This window comes from Panulirus ornatus, chromosome 43 (assembly GCF_036320965.1).
Source record: "Panulirus ornatus isolate Po-2019 chromosome 43, ASM3632096v1, whole genome shotgun sequence".
Classification (NCBI taxonomy): Eukaryota; Metazoa; Arthropoda; class Malacostraca; order Decapoda; family Palinuridae; genus Panulirus; species Panulirus ornatus.
Window position 1 is genome coordinate 18,113,021 of NC_092266.1, and position 21,182 is coordinate 18,134,202.

The 21,182-nt window shown below is 48.1% G+C and overlaps 1 protein-coding gene across 5 annotated transcripts in view; it reads left to right on the plus strand.

Moving 5' to 3' along the window:
* The window catches only part of LOC139762354 (calcium/calmodulin-dependent protein kinase kinase 1-like), a 238,194-nt gene that overhangs the window by 55,845 nt on the left and 161,167 nt on the right, over nt 1-21,182 (plus strand). For all 5 annotated transcript variants that reach the window (XM_071687105.1, XM_071687104.1, XM_071687106.1 and 2 more), the window contains exon 3: nt 18,657-18,732. In XM_071687105.1, coding sequence (XP_071543206.1) covers nt 18,657-18,732 — 76 coding nt within the window. The remainder of the gene's footprint in view (nt 1-18,656; nt 18,733-21,182) is intronic.

The window sequence follows — 21,182 nt, forward strand, 5'->3', positions numbered from 1 at the left end:
GCCGGTGGTGTGGTGTGTCCTGGGGTGTGGCAGGGCACCACGGGTCTGACACCACCACACTGGTCATGACGGTGCCGGTGGTGGGGTGTGTCCTGGGGTGTGGCGGGGCACCACTGGTCATGACGGTGCCGGTGGTGTGGTGTGTCCTGGGGTGTGGCGGGGCACCACTGGTCATGACGGTGCCGGTGGTGTGGTGTGTCCTGGGGTGTGGCGGGGCACCACTGGTCATGACGGTGCCGGTGGTGTGGTGTGTCCTGGGGTGTGGCGGGGCACCACGGGTCCGACACCACCACCACACTGGTCATGACGGTGCCGGTGTTGGCACCCAAGTGGTAGGTTATGCTTGTCTTGTGGTGAGCGCAGGTGAGGCCACTCTCCTCTCCCCAGGGGCCTCAGGTTGACACAGTACAGCACAGCAGCAGCCGTGGACATGGAACAACGCAGGTGTCAGAATGCGCTCCTGCTCCCAGGCTCGGCCGCGGGTGGGACTATCCAAACACCAGACACCTCCTCATATTCGCCTCCAACGTGAATTTCCCGCAGTTTTTTTTTTTTTCAGACGTGAGGTGAGATGACTTACTTAATCCCTGACTCCCTAAGAAGGTTGGAGCCGAGCCACCCGCCCTCACGCACGCGCGCACGTACAGTTTGTACTTACAACCTCGTCAGTGTTGCCAGGTGGCTGGTTGTGATCTGGTTTGGTCAGATGACCCGTGTTTCATGGCTCATTCTGGTGCCGGTATTAAGAGGTGTCCCTCACTCGTACTCACTCCCAGTAGGAGTCCCTCACTCGTACTCACTCCCAGTAGGTGTCCCTCACTCGTACTCACTCCCAGTAGGTGTCCCTCACTCGTACTCACTCCCAGTAGGTGTCCCTCACTCGTACTCACTCCCAGTAGGAGTCCCTCACTCGTACTCACTCCCAGTAGGTGTCCCTCACTCGTACTCACTCCCAGTAGGAGTCCCTCACTCGTACTCACTCCCAGTAGGTGTCCCTCACTCGTACTCACTCCCAGTTTCTGAACTCTGATAAATCATTTTAGATTATGAAGTTGGTTGGTTGGTTATTAGCGCTTGAAGCCGACAGCATCAATTTATAACCAACAGGGTCATTAGAGTGACAGGGTCATTACCGTGCTCTGTACAACAGTGTACATAACCAGGTGACAGGTACATTCCCGTGCACTGTAGAGAGACCTGGTGACACTGTAGTTCCCGCACACCACCATACCTCCAGGCTAATAAAAGCCTTAGCTGGAAGCTTGATGGAGGTCAGGTGTGTGGCTGGTTAGCTTGGTGCCTTACCTGTAAAGGTATATATGGATGTGGGAGTATATGGCACGACACACGGAAAACTACGTAAGGTTAGACGATTCAACTTGAAAGAGGTAACGACCACAATAAGGGAAATAGTTTGAAAAAAAAGGGGCTCAAAATGGTTTATGATTTTCCAAAAGAAGGAACGGAGAGGTGGGCCTAGTGAGGATATGTCCTTAACGCACCTGGCTAACGCGGGATAAGGCGAATATGTATGATATATATATATATATATATATATATATATATATATATATATATATATATATTTGTGTGTGTGTGTTTGTGTGTGTCCGTGTGTGTAATGACCAAGTGTCTATTCAGTGCTTCAGTGCATGAGAGCCTCATGCTACATGTGTAACCCAACCTGCCCACATACGTTCGTACTGTCATGTGAGGATATTTCAGTCATGAACACCTGGGGGCCCCTCTCCCTTCACACCTGGAACTTGACTCCTCTTCATTGGTCCACTTCCTGTATAGCGTGTGATATGTGCGCGCACATGTGTACTGACTATTTGGGACCACCAGATCGAGACATCCGTGTCCTGCTCACGTGGTAAGACTTGGCTTGGTTTAATAATTAGTGGACTACACTGGTGTAGAGTGTGGTTGGGGAGGATGGGTTAGGTTCAGGAGACGTTCATGACGTTCATCGTGGCATGTGTCACGTTCCTCGGTGAAAGGTTAACCCCGAGTTCTGTATCATGGTCGTGTCGTGTCATGATTGATGCAGTGATAATCCTGCGGCACTGCGGCGCAGTTCTTGGTCACTGTAGTAATTACAGTGTATTTTATGGGACTCAGGTTGAATGTTGAATGTTCTCGACACCTAGTAATTCTGTCGAGACATAAAGAATACGACTGAAATCCTTCACCACAAGAGCACAGTGCAGTACAGTCTTTCTCTCGGGATGTGTGCTGTGCCCTGGGAGTCTCCAAGTTTAGGGTTCGTTTTTCATATTTCCTCCAGTTTTTGCTGGCCATGATTAGGTGGGGCGAGGTTGTTAACGGCGCCGTCTGTTCGCGTACAACCTTGAGCAGTGTTATGACGGTGCGGTAACATGACGGACCTGCAGTGCCCCCTCGCGGGAGAATGCACAGGCGAGCGGCAGTGTTCTGGCATCTGACAATGTCGTTGTTATTCGTTGTTTAAGATTAGTCCGGTCCAAGCCTGGTGCTCCAGGCCTGGTGACCAGCCTGGCACTCGATCCTGGTGTGAGGCCTGGCACAGGCCCATGTCTAATGAGAATTCGTTCCATGGACAGCCCTGACGATGGTCACGTCTGCAGGAGGCTTTTGACTCACTGCCTGCTGGAGTGCTGAGAAAGCCGGCCGCTCAACAGGACCTTTCTGTGCTCTCTGTATCCTCTTTTTGCGCCACCGGCCACAAGGAAGGGTTGGAGTAAGCTACTCCATAAATTCGTCGCTTTACAGGAGGGAAAAAATCTACATTAATTTCGTTTGTGGACCGGCTCCCTCATCACTTTGGATTCTTAACGCTCTTTTGACGTGAAACTTGCCTGATCACCATGAGCTGTCACCCACCAGGAGCTGGCGGTCCTTTGTTTGTATGTATGTATTTAAGTACATGTGTGCGTCTGTATGTATGCCTCGCATACGCTGTGTCTCGATGGCCTTTTTTTTCCCCTCCGCAACTCTTCCATCTCTTGCTGTTCTTGGGTTACGTCTTGTTCTCAGGGGTGGATGGGTTCCTGTCTTGTTCTCAGGGGTGGATGGGTTCCTGTCTTGTTCTCAGGGGTGGATGGGTTCCTGTCTTGTCTCCCAGAGCTGGTAGATATCGGCAGTCAGACCTGTCGAACGTAATCTTGCTGCCTTTGTCTCTCTCTCCTCATGTGGGAGGCCATTGAAAGGACGGATTACAGAAGACCTTATGCATAATCTCTGACGAGGTTATCTGCTGGAGGACAGTAATAGGATCCAGCATTCTTGATCTACATAGAATGAGATAGGACAGTAAAGCGGAAGGCTCCTTCCCGCCAGCCACCATTCCCTCTGGCGCATTATCTGCCAGGAGAATAACTTGTAGGTATTGCGGCACACGTACTGGGGTCTTCAGCTTATTTCGAGAAGGCTTCCCTGACGTGGTCCTCTGTCACCTTCCACTGTACTTTCCTCCCCCTCCATATTTCTGCTTGGACATACAGTACAGCTTCTGCACCAGCCTCGTGTATGGCACAGTGTCGGATGCTTCCTATCAGTCTAGGTGCAGACACTCCACCCGGCCTTATCTTTGGTCTCCGGGAAGTCATCCATTAGCTTACTTATTATCTTTTCCAGCACCTCACAGACCGCACTCGTCCGGCAGACTTGTCTGTAGTTGAGCGCCTTCACCCTGATGCGTCTCTGATGACTGAGTATATCATTTGCACTCCGCCACTACCATGACTCTACCTTTTTGCAGGTGCAGTAAACGATGATAGATTAAGAACAGTTTATTGAATTCAGGCAGCCGTTCGGCTGAAAATATACAGTTGAGGAGTTGTCATTATTGGGGTGGTCATATTAGTAACTAGTTGACTGATCACTTAGAGCTCAAGATCAAAGTGGGGCCTGGGATAAGCACATGAGGGAAGTGTGTGTGTGTGTGTGTGTGTGTGTGTGTGTGTGTGTGTGTGTGTGTGTGGCGGGGTCCCCGACGGAGAACGTAGGCAGCAAATGTCATCGGGCAGGACGGCCAGGCCTGGGAAAGGTTAATCCGCGCCTCTCCCGAGTACTGCCTCTCTCCCGGAAGTGATCCAACGTGGCTTCTGCTCCTCAGAGGCTGCCACAGCCCCACCAACACCCACGACCTCCTCAGGTGCCAACACGGCCCTCCTTACTGCAGCAGCAATAGGAAGTCCTGTACACATGTTGGGATGAGTGGTGGTGGAGGAGGAGATTTACCTGACGTCTGTCTTCCCGCCATTCACTGGGTTGTCAAGACCAAATTGTTCCAACGAGTGTATTATTTTCTATAGGATTTGTACCTTCTTGGCCTCGTCTTGCGGCATTTCACATGATAACAGAAAAACAGAACGATGGTATCTGAACACTGATAACAGACCGATGGTGTCTGAACGGATATGTGATAACAAGACTGTAACATCTGAACCCAACCAGACATGTTCATAGGGAGTCGATGAACCCATCCCAAGTCTCTCACAGTTAGATTTCAGCACTTTTCGCCCGCTGTAATGTGATTCGACCATTTTATTTCTGACCCGTCTTACTCTTCCTCCCACTCCTTACCAGTGTGTGTGTGTGTGTGTGTGTGTGTGTGTGTGTGTGTGTCATGTGGTCGTCCCAGTTGTCATGGTAACCTCTCCCCGGTTGTCCTCTTAAAGCAGGCGCCGTACACACCCCTTACCCCAGTCTCCAACCCTCCCCTCCCGCACCTGGTCACGGAAGAATCAAGTCTACTGTGCTTCTTAACTTTCTTGTGTGTTCCAAGTGTCTTGTTTGTTTTAATGTCTTGATTATTTATTTTTCTTGATGAGGTGTGTTTCTGTCACTGTGTCACAGGCTGGTCTGTTACACACCTGTTGCACGGCACACTCCCCCGTTACTGTGCCAAACTTGGCCTGCTACACTGCACACTCCCCTGTTACTGTGCCACACTTGGCCTGCCACACTGCACACTCCCCCGTTACTGTGCCACACTTGGCCTGCCACACTGCACACTCCCTTGTACTGTGCCACACTTGGCCTGCCACACTGCACACTCCCCCGTTACTGTGCCACACTTGGCCTGCCACACTACGCACTCCCCCGTTACTGTGTCCTGGGCTGTCCTGTCTTCCCCGCCACCGTCTCGTCTGGCCGACCGCTGTTTGCTAACGTGACCTGGGAGCCTCATCTCCAGCCCATGTTCTCCAGAGAGAGGGAAAAAAATATATGAATTTTAATCATTTTCTTTGCGTATACCAGCGAGGCATTACTCCTGGGCTGTTTTGCATCTCACTCTAGCCTTCCTCACTGACCTTGCCTGGCCCTCATCCCAGACCTTGCCCGGCCCTCATCCCTGACCTTGTCCGGCCCTCATCCCAGACCTTGCCCGGCCCTCATCCCTGACCTTGTCCGGCCCTCATCCCTGACCTTGTCCGGCCCTCATCCCTGACCTTGTCCGGCCCTCATCCCTGACCTTGTCCGGCCCTCATCCCTGACCTTGTCCGGCCCTCATCCCTGACCTTGTCCGGCCCTCATCCCTGACCTTGTCCGGCCCTCATCCCTGACCTTGCCCGGCCCTCATCCCTGACCTTGCCTGGCCCTCATCCCTGACCTTGCCTGGCCCCCATCCCTGACCTTGCATGGCCCTCATCCCAGACCTTGTCCGGCCCTCATCCCTGACCTTGCCTGGCCCTCATCCCTTACCTTGCCTGGCCCTCATCCCTGACCTTGCCTGGCCCTCATCCCTGACCTTGCCTGGCCCTCATCCCTGACCTTACCTGGCCCTCACACCTGACCTAGCCTAGCCCTCATCCTTAACTTTACCTGGCCCTCATCCTTGACCTTGCATTATCGCCCTGCCTTCCCCTGACCTTCAACTCTGACCATGCCTGAGCTGACAGGTGTGCCATGTGGCTCCGAGGTCAGCTTTACCCATAGCGACGATTTCCATGTTCTTGTAACATAGCGTCACATAATGATAGCATAGTAGTAACGTAGCATAATATAACATCACATAATGATAGCATAGTAGTAACGTAGCATAACATCACATAATGATTGCATAGTAGTAACGTAGCATAATATAACATCACATAATGATTGCATAGTAGTAACGTAGCATAATATAACATCACATAATGATAGCATAGTAGTAATGTTGCATAACATCACATCACATAATAATAGCATAGTAGTAACGTTGCATAACATAACATCACATAATGATAACATAGTAGTAACGTTGCATAACATAACCACATAAGGATAGCATAGTAGTAACGTAGCATAACATCACATAAGGATACCAGGCCTGTCGAAGAGCAGCAGCACCAAAGGGCGTCTGGGGCTATACCTCTTAGGGGTGACATTGGTATGTCTTGGTTAAGAAAATCGATCTTTCGTGGTGGTGTGTGGGGAGGTGCACAGGCCGTGGCAACATTATGTTGCATTCGTAAAAGCAAAAGAGCCAAACGGGTTAACCCCTTCACGAGTATGACGGTACGACCCTTGAGCACGACGCTGCGACCCATGAGCATGACGGTACGACCTTTACGTACGTCGGCACGACCCCCCTGTGCTCCAGTGCCTGGTTTTGGACACGTCCGTTAAGGGGCAAGTCGTAGGTCACGCCATCATACGCAAGGGTCGTACCGTCGTCTTCGAGGGTCGTATCTCTGGGTTTTCGGCAGGTATTCACTGTACTTAAGGGTCGTACAATCATACTCAGAGGGTCGTTCCACTGTGGTCAAGGAGTAAAGAGAGGGCGGTCCATGTGGCACACAGTGGGCACCAGCACCAACCAACACGTGCACTGCTTCTCCTCCTCCGCCGCCGCCACTGATGTGGTGGTCTTGCGTCATCCTGAGCTTCGTTCTAGGTTATTTATGAGCTGAACATTTGACAGTCATGATTAGTTTGAGACGAGCACGTTACACACACACACACACACACACAGAGAGAGGAAGCGACAGCACGTTATCAGTCAAGGCGTTGTGGATATTATTAAACCCAACATTTTTTCAGGCAGGAAAGAGCAACATTCGTCAGCCAGCTCCTACAGCTGAGCTCACCAACACCACCTTCACCACCGCCGATACACTGGCTCTCTCTCTCTCTCTCTCTCTCTCTCTCTCTCTCTCTCTCTCTCTCTCTCTCTCTCTCTCTCTGTTTAATCATATCACCACTTCAGTGATCGTCAAGTACAGATGATGATGATGTCCTTCCTGACATGTCCTCGTAGGACAGCCTCAGCCACTGGGGGGCTACCACCGAGGTGTTGTCTCAGGAGGATCCGGGGCGTGCCGAAGGATCAGACACCCTACACGTGGCACCACCCACCCACCCCTCTCTTGTTAACCCTGGGCAGGTCGGGATGAAGGCTGGCGATGGTGTTAGTGAGGAGTGAGTGAGGGGAGGTGACAGACCCGTAGGCGTGTCACCTGTAGTCGTGGATCATTGAAGAGTCGAGGTACATAATGGTGGAGGAGGGAGTGACGGGCAGGAATGGGGTTGAGGGAGGGAGCACATGGGAGTGACAGATAACAGGAAGCCTGGTCGTGGCTGACGAGTTGATCAGCTGGAGGACGACAGTAAGGAGTATTATGTGATCCCGATCTGTAGGTACGAAGTCTGGACCATAAAGCACAGTGCTCCTCCTCCTCCCCACACCTTGCCACCCCTCCCACACGGGGAGAGGATTACATGGGGAGGATAGATAACCGGAGACCCGATGGTTTATGATGAAGTTATCTGCGGACATAATCTTACTTGTGGTAGACACAGGATCGCAGAGCAGAGGACTGACACGCGCGATGGGGATGAGCTGTGTGAGACGGACATGACCAAGATGACATGAAGGGAGTGGAGCTGCTCCAACTGACCTCTTAACCTTGGGGTGTACCTCACATACCATGTGCAGCTGGTCATTACAGCTGTGAGGGGTGGTGATGATGTGGTTTAGGCCGCCACATGAAAAATCATGACCCATGGCTTCATCCGTGAAATGAGAGACTGGGAGATCACAAGAAGCGGGTGTGCCGGTCGGGCACCGCTCCGGTATAGCTCCTCCTGGGAAGATGAGGTGCAACGTGTAGATGTTGATCCCACCTCCCACACTACCTTCCTCATCTGGTGAAAGATGGAAACTGTGGCAGCAGACAGAATTATCTCCCAGTGTAGCCACTGTCGCTGAGGAAGAAGGAATGATGATCATGTTTCCTGGTGAAGAATGCTGGACATGATAAACAGGAGGAACACTTGGACTAAGTAAGGCTCTTCGTTAAAGAATAAAAAGCGGAGCAAATTGCCACACCTGCTAAAAATAGCGTCACCCGACGGGTACCTGAGGCTGAAGATCGAGAAGATAGCAAACTCTCAATTTGTTACGGATATCATGTGGCGGCCAGGGTCCAGTAGCTGCCCAGGCCACTGCCGCAGGAGACAGCACCTGGTGACGTCTCCTGCCCCTGGTACACAAACCCGATGACTTTGCCTTTGCACATGGCACGGTCTCATAGCCGACTTGCAGGGATGGCCACGGACGAGGCTGGCATTCTAGACAACAGTGACGGTGACATTATGGATAGCCGAATGAGATTTTGATGGGATGTGCCAGAAGACACACGGCGGGGTCGGTCTGGCCGTTTTGAGATTTTCATCGGAACTGGACCATGAAATTCCTGACGGGCCTTGTTAGACACGTGCAAAAACGTAATGTAGTTTATTCTCATGATGGACGAAGCACCAGGTGCAGAACCATATCATTTCATAGAAAAAAATTGCAAAGGATTAATACACAGACGACGAACATTGTTAATGACTTGGAAGGAACTCGTTGGATTGTTTCCATTGTTCTTGTGGTAGAGGGAGAGACGTGGTACATTGTGGAAAATAAGTCCATTGGAAAGCAGACGAGCCTCAGACCAGCATAGTCATTCAGAGGCCCAAGACTCGGTCCCTCTCCTGCGGGTAGGTGTTATGAGCGCCCGTGGCCAGACACAGGAGGTTCTGAGGACGACACTGACCACGTTCCTGTGGCAGCCGATAACAAAAGACCTGAGGGTCTTAGTCGAGGTTAACTGCTGGAGGAGAGTGGTAGAATCCTCAGTACCTACAGTAATCAATTTAGATGGGAGGTAGGGCCGTAAAGCAGAAGGCTCCTCCTCCCCACCCACCAAGATGGAGACAGGACAGTAGCGCAGAAGGCTCTTCCTCCCTACGCCCGCCACTCCCCTAGCACACGAGCCGGCCAGGAAAATAGCTATGAAGACAAGAGACCGACGGGGCAAATCTGGTCTAATGACACTCACCGGGTACTCTAGGAGAGAAGGAACTTGGCAGCTTCTTCGTGAAGAAGAAATGGAGCAGAGGACGTGGAGATGTTGTAGTGCTACACTCAACCAACCTGTCGTGGACCATGTGTATTAACATAACAGATGATCGATATCCCTGAAGGATTTGTAAAATTGTCTCGCAAATGAATGGATATAGTCTTCGCTGTGACGATGTGTGGTGGAAGTGCTTTCCCATGTTCTAGCGCCCTGATGCTGAAGAAATTGTCGCTCACGTTTGAATGACAACTCTCACCCTTTAACACACACACACACACACACACACGCACACACACACACACACACACACACACACACACACACACACACACGAAAGTTATACCTCAGCTGATTTTGTGGATAGAATGAAAATCATTTGAGATGTAAATAACAAGCTAAACCCAGAAGGAAAACCAGATACAAAGGTTAAAGAAAGAAGTCGCAGTAGGGGCTGCCTGTGTTTCAGCAGGGGTCGGCATTTTGCGACGAGTCCTTCTTGTCGACTGAGGATTGGTCATACAGTAGCTGACCCCTGAGGACAGGACCTGCCACCGGTATGTGGCCCATGCGACAGCAGTGTTACCATGACACATGTACTGACGGAAGTGGGGGCACAGGAGCGAGTCTCTACGTGGCGTGAGCTGTGCATTAACGGTGGACGAAATCAAAGTATTGCATGTATTTTAGTCGGTAATGTTAATGCAAATGTATCGGTGATTTTTTTTTTTTTTATCAATGTCTAATTAAGTTAAAGTGTCTTGATTTTACATAAAAAGCTTTGAATTTTTACGTATCTTTTTGGTAAAAAGCGTAGCGGAATCATTAGGTGTTAGCACTTTACAAATGCCACAGAAACATTCTGATTCTAACCTTGAGAGAGATGGTTGGTTTGTCGGATTTTGTATTTCTGAAATTATTCAGCATTTCGATGACCATCACTACATCTCCTTGGGGGTCTGGAGCCTGGTGCTTCGTTGCGGCCGAGGAAATATACTCCTGTTGACACGAATTGATGAAATGGTGGACAGTGTACAGCACTGTGAAGAGTGGGCTATGTTAGGTTGTACTTGCCTGGGACAGAGCTGTTACTTCGGCATATGACAGTGATAGCTGCGTTACCTTGACTTATCCCCTCTCTCTTAGGATTTCGGAAACATGACTGGAGGAGCGTAGATGAACATATCCCAGAGAGAGAGAGAGAGAGAGAGAGAGAGAGAGAGAGAGAGAGAGAGAGAGAGAGAGAGAGAGATTCATCCCAGGACACGTGACCCACCCGCCACTCTAACCGCGCCTCCGTAACCTTTTGCCACGCCTTCCTAACCTCCTCCCACGCCTTCCCACCCTCCTCTCACGCTCTCTCACCCTCTTCTCACGCCTTCCCACCCTCCTCCACGCGTTCCCACCACCTCCCACGCTTTCCTTCCTCCTCCCACGCCTTCCCACCCTCCTCCTACGCCCGTGGCCTGGGTCAGCCCTCCACCAGGTAACAAGGTCGCGGTGATAAAGCGACTGCTGTCCAAGGAAGGAGGCAGGTTATAACGAAGTGGGTTCCTCGTTACGGTCAAGTGTGAGGCCAGAGGCTTGGACACAAACTAGAACACTCTGTCCTAGAATATGGGAGACAAAAAGAATATTGAGCCTCATAAACATACAAACGTTGTAACAAATGGCGTTACACTTCATAGCTGATAACAAGATCCCTGATGTTCTAAGACTGTATCCACTGTCTGCATCTCGTCATTCAACTTACTGTATGAAAGACTTGTTGACTTTTGTGATGAACCAACTTTGTAACAGTTCATGTCATCAGTACCTGCCCCACTGGTTCCCACACTCACCCAGCTGGCCCACCTGGCCAGGATTCCCACACTCATCCAGCTGGCCCACCTGGCCAGGATTCCCACACTCATCCAGCTGGCCCTGGGCTATCCAGATGGTTCGGGTCACACTCCGCTGCTTTGGCTTGGGTTCAGCAAGTTGTGTGGGTCAGCCAGGTGTTCCAGACCACATTTTCTGTTACAGGTCACCCTGCTGTTGAGGTGACCCACCTGCCCTCCACACCCTGCTGGTCAGCCTCGTCCAACAGCGTCGAGATTGTCGCACTGGTCAGCCTCTTTGGCCAGGGTTAACCACCCACCCGGTCATCATCTACCTGCTCCAGGTCACCCACCCACCTGGGCCAGGTCACCATCCCTCACTGGACTGGTTATTATGGTTGGCCACCTGTCTGGTCCGAGTTGATCATCCAGGTCACCTAGCTGTCCTGGGGTGACCTAGCTGTCCCGGTTCAGCCAGTCCAAAACTCCACACCCACGTCAATATACCATCCATACTCAAGCTATTTTAGTGCGCGTGCACACACACACACACACACACACACACACACACAGGGAGCGCACGTACCCTCACACTGCCGTGAGCCAACGTAACCTGCTCAGGCTGCAGAATTGGGTTGACGTACCACATCAGCCGAGATTGAGTTGGGGGTGAGCATGGTGGCGTGTGAGGCGACGGGTGACGCTTCGGGGCCGGTGCTGCAGACAGGTGGTGTAGGTGATTCTAGGTGTTGGATGACAGGTGTTGACAACAGGTGCTGACGATAAGGTGGTTCAGGGGAGCCTTGGTGCGAAGTGGCAGGTGCTGACGACAGGTATTACAAGTGAATCACAGTGTCAGGAGCTTAGGTTGTGATGATCGATGGTGCAGGTGACGGAAGTGTGGTTCTTGTTGGTAGAGAGGATCAGATGAAGGTGATGGCTCTTCCCGGCTGGTAAAGTGGAATTACAGATGCTTAGAACCAACGCTGGACACAGCTGTTGTCTTGCGACGCATCTCCTACTGTCGCCCTCAGCCTGTGGTCGCGCCACCCTCCCCTGGGTCCTGAGCCTTATCCTAGACGATCGCCACCCTCCCCCGGGTCCTGAGCTTCAGAACCTCACCTGTCGAACCCTCCTCTGTCTCGCTCCCCATCACCTTCATTCGTACCTTCACGTGGTGAACGTCAGCCCCATCCTTTTACGTCCCCATTTATCATTACTCCTCATTGGTTATGTAAGTTACTTATGTAGTAGGATCTGCAGGTGAAGGTGTCTGTGGCAGGTATGTAGACTACAGGTCGTGCTGAAGTGTACGGTTACTTACGGTATTCATGAAGCGTTCCTCCATGCCCCGTTTCGAATGGAATTGGATAACCCCCGTTTCGATGGAGAGGATATTATGTGTCGTTAGCAACACTACTGCCACACCTTCCACTGCCTCTGCCACCATTGGCAACGCTCCTCAGGGTGTCTTGCCACCTGCCTCTCTCCCGATGACCTCAGCGACGGTCGTGCCCTGCCACAACAAGGTACTGTGCTGCTTTGAGCACACAGACGACAGAGCTACACGCACCCGTGGGTGAGGAGCGATGAAGGAGTTCTCGCTAAGCAGTGTGACTGGAGAGGACAGAGTTAACGAGTATAGGGTAGCGAGTGAGAAGGGGGATGATGAGGAACGCGTTTGGATATATGAGGGAAGTTGACTGTTCACTCTTATAAGTTGTAGGACCTGTTCTGTGCGCAGGACCCGCTCGTGAGTTCTTCGGCAAACACATTATAACGTCATGGCCACGGCAGTATATATATATATATATATATATATATATATATATATATATATATATATATATATATATATATATATATATTGTAGATCACTGAATTATGAATTACGGGTGTCTGCAGTTCACTGTCTTACTTTGTGTTCAGATGAAATTACAACAGATGTTAAGTGTTTATCTTGTGTGTTGCCATACGCCACCACCTCCATACTTGAAGTGTTCATACGTCTTTCCCCAACAGTTTCATCTGATCTTCTTGTCCCAAACATCACAAGGGTGATGACTGGTTGGCACAGAGGATGATAAAAGTCTTCGGGTCTTGACAAACACGAGTATTGACTGTATTAAGGAGGTGAGGCTAGCGGCAGGTGAGAGCCAGGCCAACAAAGGGCCGTCTACGTGTGGGCATTGTTGTGCCACAACACAAGGGTTCGCAGCCCCTCCCCAACCCACCCACCTCTCTCTCTCTCTCTCTCTCTCTCTCTCTCTCTCTCTCTCTCTCTCTCTCTCTCTCTCTCTCTCTCTCACGTCCGTCTGATCCCTGCAGGTGAGAAGTCTCTTCCCCCCCCCGGGGAGGTTGTACGTCTCCAGGATATGAAGGGATGACGGTGCAGGTGCTACCAGCCCCTCCAGGAGACCACACTACTCACACACTCGGGTCATCTCACCCAACACAGTAACATGACGACAACGATGATAAAGATGAGGATATAGTACTGAGGATAATGATGAGGATAATGATAATTACGATGATAAAACTATCGGTTTATTAAATCAACTGCAGCTAAAGACTGAAAATGTAAACTAGACGAAATATGATAAAACACACGTACATAGTCTTGACACACATGATTGGGCAGCACAATGCTGAATATTGATGGTGTTCAAGATGGCTGGGGATGAGGCGGGTTGTTCTTGTACCGCTCTCTACGTGGTCGGGTGAGCTGGATGTGGTTGCGGTGATTAACTGCAACTCGGGGGACGAGGGATCTCTGGTGACAGAGGCGATGGTGGCGAGATGAGTGCAGTAGCATCTTTCAGAGCGATGGTTAGAGTTCGGAGGACCAATATGTTTCAGACATGGGAAAGAAACATGTGGTAGATTATTTTTTAAGGTTTTTAAGGCATTTTCAAATTTCTCTCCATATTTAACTAAGATCAGCTTGGCCTGCTTCACTCGTTGAATTTGGAGTGTGTGTGGTACAGGCAAGCATTGTGCAGACAGGGATGGTAGAAGCCAGCGCAGTACAGACAAGTATTGTACAAGGAAGTATTGTACGGACAGACATAGTACAAGTTATCATAAAACAGGCAGTGTTTACCCCCACGACACTTGGAGAAACATGAAATAGTTGTACAGCGGCGATTGGAACGGTGGGGTAGTGAGTGTGCGGGAGGGAAAGCCAGGGTGAGGAGGAAGGAGCCTCCCGACCACGGTCACTTGCCAGGCTCTCTGTGGTCAAGGACACTTGTCCTCATCAAAGGCAGTCATGATGGACAGCCTTAGGTTAGGATCGTGGAACAATACTTGCTACACTCTGGAGAGGCCTTTGTTGTCCCGGCCACAGTGTGTAGTAGGTGGGTACGGACCTGCCACTTTGTGTTGTAGGTGGATACGGACCTGCCACTTTGTGTTGTAGGTGGGTACGGACCTGCCACTTTGTGTTGTAGGTGGGTACGGACCTGCCACTTTGTGTTGTAGGTGGGTACGGACCTGCCACTTTGTGTTGTAGGTGGGTACGGACCTGCCACTTTGTGTTGTAGGTGCGTACGGACCTGCCACTGTGTGATGGTGGTGGGTAAGGACCTACCACAGTGTGTTGTAGGTGGGTACGGACCTGCCACTTTGTGTTGTAGGTGCGTACGGACCTGCCACTGTGTGATGGTGGTGGGTAAGGACCTACCACAGTGTGTTGTAGGTGGGTGCGGACCTGCCACTATGTGACGTAAGTGGGTATGGACTTATGTTGTTGAGTGGGATAGACCTGCCTGCCACAGTGTATTGTAGATGAGCGGGGAAGAGGAGCGGCGGCCAGTGGGTGGGGAGGCCCACTCCACAGGGAGAGAGGGCGGGGTATGGAGGATCTACGCACCTCTTCCCCCGGGTGAATAAGGGGGAAGGGGAGATCCCCAACTGTAGGGGAGGGCTCCGGGAACCCTAAACGCTGGTATAAAAAAAAGTATTGATCAAAATGTTTCTATGTAGGTCGTCCTGATTATCTTGATGGGGGCCGTACGTTGGAAGAGAGGGAGGGAGAGACAGTTCCTGTAGGAGTGAGATGAACGTAAATATTGGCCTCTTGCTTTTTCTCCCTGAGGCCAAGAGTGGAGGCGGTGCTTGTGGTGGCCAGTGTGGCACCACCACAGCGGTGGATGGTGATTCTGGTGGCCCCCTGTGGCACTACCACAGTGGTGGACAGTGGTAGTGGTGGCTACTGTGGTACTGCAGCAGTGGTGGATGGTGATTCTGGTGGCCACTTTGCAAGGACGCCTCACGGGCCTTGTGAACTGAGTGTGTGGTGGAGCAGTTAACCGGGCCTTGTGAACTGAGTGTGTGGTGGGCTAGCTAACCGGGCCTTGTGAATTGAGTGTGTGGTGGGCTAGCTAACCGGGCCTTGTGAGCTGAGTGTGAGGTGGGCTAGCTAACCGGGCCTTGTGAGCTGAGTGTGTGGTGGGGCAGCTAACCGGGCCTTGTGAGTGAGTGTGTAGTGGACTAGCTAACTGGGCCTTGTGAACTGAGTGTGTGGTGGGGCTAGCTAACCGGGCCTTGTGAGCTGAGTGTGTGGTGGGGCTAGCTAACCGGGCCTTGTGAGCTTCAAGCTGTACACTGCTCGTGTCTGTACACACACACACACACACACGCCAGTAACCTCTGGCGAGTTGATATCACACTGCCGGAAAGAACGTCCCTGGAAACCCTCACTGCATCATGCATCCTCTGACATCATCAGCCTTTGACCAGCCTCTTTGACATCCCCCATTCCCGCGAGCCAAGCCGGTCTTGGTGACATCATCCAGCACCTGCTGATTGCCGTGATGTCATTACTCACGTATCCTGATCACTGCCGATGTCAGCTGGTTCTTCCATACGTTTGTATCTGAAATTTGGTGATGTCCTGGACCCCCGCCTGACGTCTGCTGACATCTTTTAACACCTGCTGATGAGATCATTGTGACACGCGTTGCAGACCATCTTCTGACACTTGCCGACTTTGCATGATGTCAGTTGACTTTCCCGGCTGACGTCCTGTTCATAAGCCAACATGCTGCTGACAGTGCCGTGGCGCTTGCTGACACTTGTGACACCTGCTGATGACATCACCTTACTAGCCTTCCTGCCGCTTCCCTGACACCTGCTGACACTCATCTGACACTTGACTTTCGCTGACGCCTGTTGATGTTGTCTGACAACTATGGCCGTTTCTTGACAGCAGCTGACTTTTATTTCTGACACGCGCTGACGTTTGGTTTACGTGTCGGGCTAGGGATGATAAACTGATCGTGATTTCAGAATGTGTTGGCTGACTATGATGTCAGGATGTGTTACTTAACCATGATGTCAGCATGTGTTGGCTGACCATGATGTCAGGATGTTACCCAACCAATATGTCAGGATGTGTCAGCTAACCATGATGTTAGGATGTGTTGGCTGACAATGATGTCAGAATGTGTTGGCTGATCATGCTGTCAGGATGTGTCAGCTAACCATGATGTCAGGATGTGTCAGCGAACCATGATGTCAGAATGTGTCAGCTAACCATGATGTCAGGATGTGTCAGCTAACCATGATGTCAGGATGTGTCAGCTAACCATGATGTCAGGATGTGTCAGCTAACCATGATGTCAGGATGTGTTACCTAACATGATGTCAGGATGTGTTACCTAACCATGATGTCAGGATGTGTCAGCTAACCATGATGTCAGGATGTGTCCTCACCGGCAGGACTTCATCATCTGGTCCTCTTAACATTTTCCCAAGAAATGGTTACTCAACGAGTGATCCGACCCATGTTTTTGTCAAAGCACTCCTGACGCCTTGTCCTCGACTTGGCCACTGCCATTTGGTCCTTGATTAGCTAGTACTAGTTTGTCGTAGTGACTAGTAGTTGGTCACGTTTGAGAGCTAATGTTTGTGGTACAAAGTTAATGCAGTGTGGTGTGGTGTGGTAATGCCGCAGAAGGCCTGTGTGTGGCTGGCCTCGCCCACAGCTGGGTAGTCTACCCATCTCCCTGAGGTAGCCATTGCATCTTGTATTTTCCATCTCAAAGTTCGGTAATTTGATTTTTTTTTTTCATTTTCTGTGAAACCTTACAAGTAAAGCGGGTTTTGAAAGCAAGTTGTCCTCAAAGCGTATTCTTGAGTAGTTATGCCCGAAATTGTAGTACCATTTTCTGTGAAGCTCATGTTCTGGTTTTTTATCGTTTTTTTTACTGATTTTTCAGTGATGACTTGCTGATGACTGCAGGACTAATATATATATATATATATATATATATATATATATATATATATATATATATATATATATATATAACGTAATTTTCTACTAGCGACCTTCCTTGGCCATAGCTTTGACTCTGAAATTCACATCCAACATCGATTAGTTATATTTTTACCAGGATGAATCATGCGAAAGATGCTCTCTCTCTCTTCTGATTTTTGAAATATGATTTAAGTAACATAATTGTCTGTAGCAGTTGTGCAAATGAAAATTGTCACGTTCATTCCAGGTTAGGTCTATAGCTCAACACAGTCGACCCTTCCACATACCAGGCAGCCGGGTATGTGCTGGTGATACACGAGTGTCTGGCTGGAATTTGACGTATTTTTAGTACAAGATTTTGTTCACGTTGACTGACACCTGCCGCTTATGTGATAGTAGCCTCTCTACGAATATATATGGCCATGCAACCACGAGAAAGGAAATAACTTATTTTTTTGTTTTCAAACAAGTGAAAGATGCAGAAAGTAAATTCCACATTTTTCTGGTTGTAAGATGTAAGCTTTCATTGCTGTATTTGAATGAATTAGTTTACGTTACTGGAAAAATTGTATGTGGTATTGCTTGTCTTGTGGTATTTACTGGGTACATATGTGGCTGGACATTTTGTGCGTCTACCACAAGGAAAAGCTTAAAAGAAAAAAAAAAAAAAAAACGCCAGGTATAGGTACTGGCTCTTTTGAAGAAGAAAAAAAGAATTTAATGCAACAGTTAGTTATATAACATTACTAAGGTCTGTCGCGTAAGCTGGGGCGTGTGTAATTGTATTTGATTATTTAGTTAAAACGAGATAACCACAAAGTTAAGAGACGGGGCAACACTAACACATACACTTAATAGCAAAATGATACAGATTATCATTTTCTTATCCTCTGTATGAATTGGCAACCATTCAGGTATGATACAGTTCCTTAGTGACGTGTATTCAAAGGTTGTGCGCCATTATTAATCAAATGGGGCGAACTCTTGAGAAGTTTCCATTCTTGTCTGCATTATATCTATTAGCCTCGGTTCCTCGGTATGATGCGAAGACGAATCATATTATTTTCCTTCAATTGCAGAACAAGTTTGGTACAAACAACAAAGCTCCTGGTTGTAATAACCTATAATGACAGCATTGGTGTAGGTCACGTTTTGTATTATTGTATTTTTGTAACTATGTATTCTTGCGTTGTTATTCCTGAATTTTTGTGTACCATTTTCTGTAAGGGTGATGGTAGTCTTCGTTTTCTATTACAGCTGATGGCGACCTGGAGGAGGGACGTCTCCCATTTGGCATCCGTCCTCGAGCTCCAAAAATCGGCAACCTTCCAAAGTAAGACGAATCATTTGAGGATTTTTTGAGATATAGACACACCATATACAGATGTGTACATTTTGAACTTCCTCTACAGACTGAATTTAATTTACTTGTAAGCTAAATGAGTGTAGGGAAACCTAGTTTTATGGATTAGAGAGTTTAGTATCACTAAGGAGATTTACGAACTTGGGTTGATTTAAGAGCTTGACGCACGTTTGGTTTAGGGATAGCTATAGCTTCAGTGTTTCTTTGTTAATGTTTTTTGTAGTATATAGTCAGGTTTTGGACCATAAACCATCTCTTTGCTTTACTCTTACTACACTAATTTCTAGATTGTGATCTCTTCCATTGTCATAAATAGCTTAGAAAGGACCCAATAGCCTGTCGCGGTTTGCTACCCTTTATATATACCGTTATAATGTGTCTGGTATTTATAACGAGTTTGATCTGTATGTATTTCTGAGAAGCTTATGGCGAGTAATGTAATTGTATAATTCAAATTTTGATCTGCATATTGATCGCCTCTCCAATTCTCTGCTTCAGAATTGAAAGTTTACATCGTGTATTTTCCTAGCTTATTCTTTTCTTTTTAAGTTTTTTGATTGATGGCGTTATTTCCCATCAACGTTTGTGTTTACTTTTTTTTTCATTATTTCACTTCGTTTTCCATACTCTTCGTGCTCACCAACGTGAGACGAAGGGTATTCGAATAAATATTATTCGAATAGTTATTTCTTATTAGCCAGGCCTATAGCCTAACGGTAGCATTCCCGCCTGTTACTTAGGGGTTCCGGGTTCGATCTTGGCTGTTGGAGGTTTGTATGTTCTATGAAGGTGCGCGTTCCTATGCACTTTGTTCGTATTTATATATATAGGTTTATATAGAATTTAGTGACTTTAAAAGTTAATGACTTATATGTCTAGCTGTAATTTACAAGTTGGGTTAGGAACTACAAACACCTATTGTTGAGTTTATTTTTGCTAATGTATTGACGCCTTTTATTTTTTATTTATATTCCATGTTATGCAGTTGTTAGCGTACATCTTAGGTTATAGCTTTTGTTTGATAATTTCAGACGCCCATTTTGTTGTCCTGTATCTTATTACAGATTTACGCTCCCCAGCTTCTGTATTTCTTGTGTTACTTTGGATTTCTTATGGTCCCGTGCTACCATAGCTCAAAAGATCGTGGAGATGAACGCGTGTGGATTTAGTAGGCATCTTTCCTTACCATCAAGCAGAAATCCGTGGCTTTACCTACTTCAAGAAATCAGGGGGGGGGGGGGGGGGAAAGATATGGCTGGATATGGACTGTTGATAGCGTATCAGGGACGGTTAAACATTTCAGAACTGAAACTGATTAATCTCATTGCCTGCGCGATGACATAGTTTTATATAAATGGAAATTCTCCTGAGTTCTTTACAAGATACATACGTATGACAATGTAGTTTCTATCAGCTGTTTTGAATTGTTTAACAAAAAAATTTTCAAGATGTTCGAATTTGTCAGTTAGGTTGCTAGGGGTTTGCTGCATTCCATTCCCCCCCCCCCCCTCCAGTAGAACATCGCTGAACAAGTGCACTTTCGTGCAGTGACACGAACTGTTTCCTGTGAGTGTATGATTACAAGTCTAAGAGTACTTTTGAGTAAAGTGCAACTCATAGATGTTTCGGGTACTCTTGAGTAAAGTGCAACTCGTAAACGTTTAGGGTAATTTTGAGTGAAGTGCAACTTTGAGTATGCCTTAGATATTGCTGAACACATGGTACATTCAGTATTAGCCTCTATAGAATAATTCGTTGTATGTCGTCAATACGTAAGCATAATGATAGAGTAAATGCCTTTGTAGGTATAGTTTGTCACGTCTTGAATACTCATGTATAGCATTTCATTCTGAAGTAACACAGTTTTGTAAACATTTTTGCAATGTCTTTGCTTTTATTTTGTATTTGGCCTTATAGTTACACGTTTCCATGTTTATTGATGTCTTCAGTTTCATTAAGAACTGATACATATCAATTTGCTCCCGGGTGCAATTTAGATTTGAAAAATTGTATACCGGTATATCATATTTTTCATTAGTTGATTAACCTACATGGTTGGAGGCTTTGATTAATCCTTTATAAGCTTAGAGCTTAGCATGTGGTTATTCATGATCAGTGTATACTTTCGAAAGCTTAGCGTGTGATCAATTCCCATCATGGCGGTAATCTTCCCATGAGTTATTTTCATATATTATGATTTCCCTCCAGTTTAGTTTACTTTGAGGTTGCTCGTAGTAGTGTCGTCTGCTTGCTATGTCGTATGCTTGTTATTATTTGTCAATATTATGTACATATTTGCGAAGTAGTTTAGTTAGGGCATGCGTAGCAGAATTGGTTACATGACATTGCGATAGAAGTATGTTGCATTTTGGTCAGTTAACGTGTTGATGATTTATTTTGAAAATATTTGTTTTTTCAAC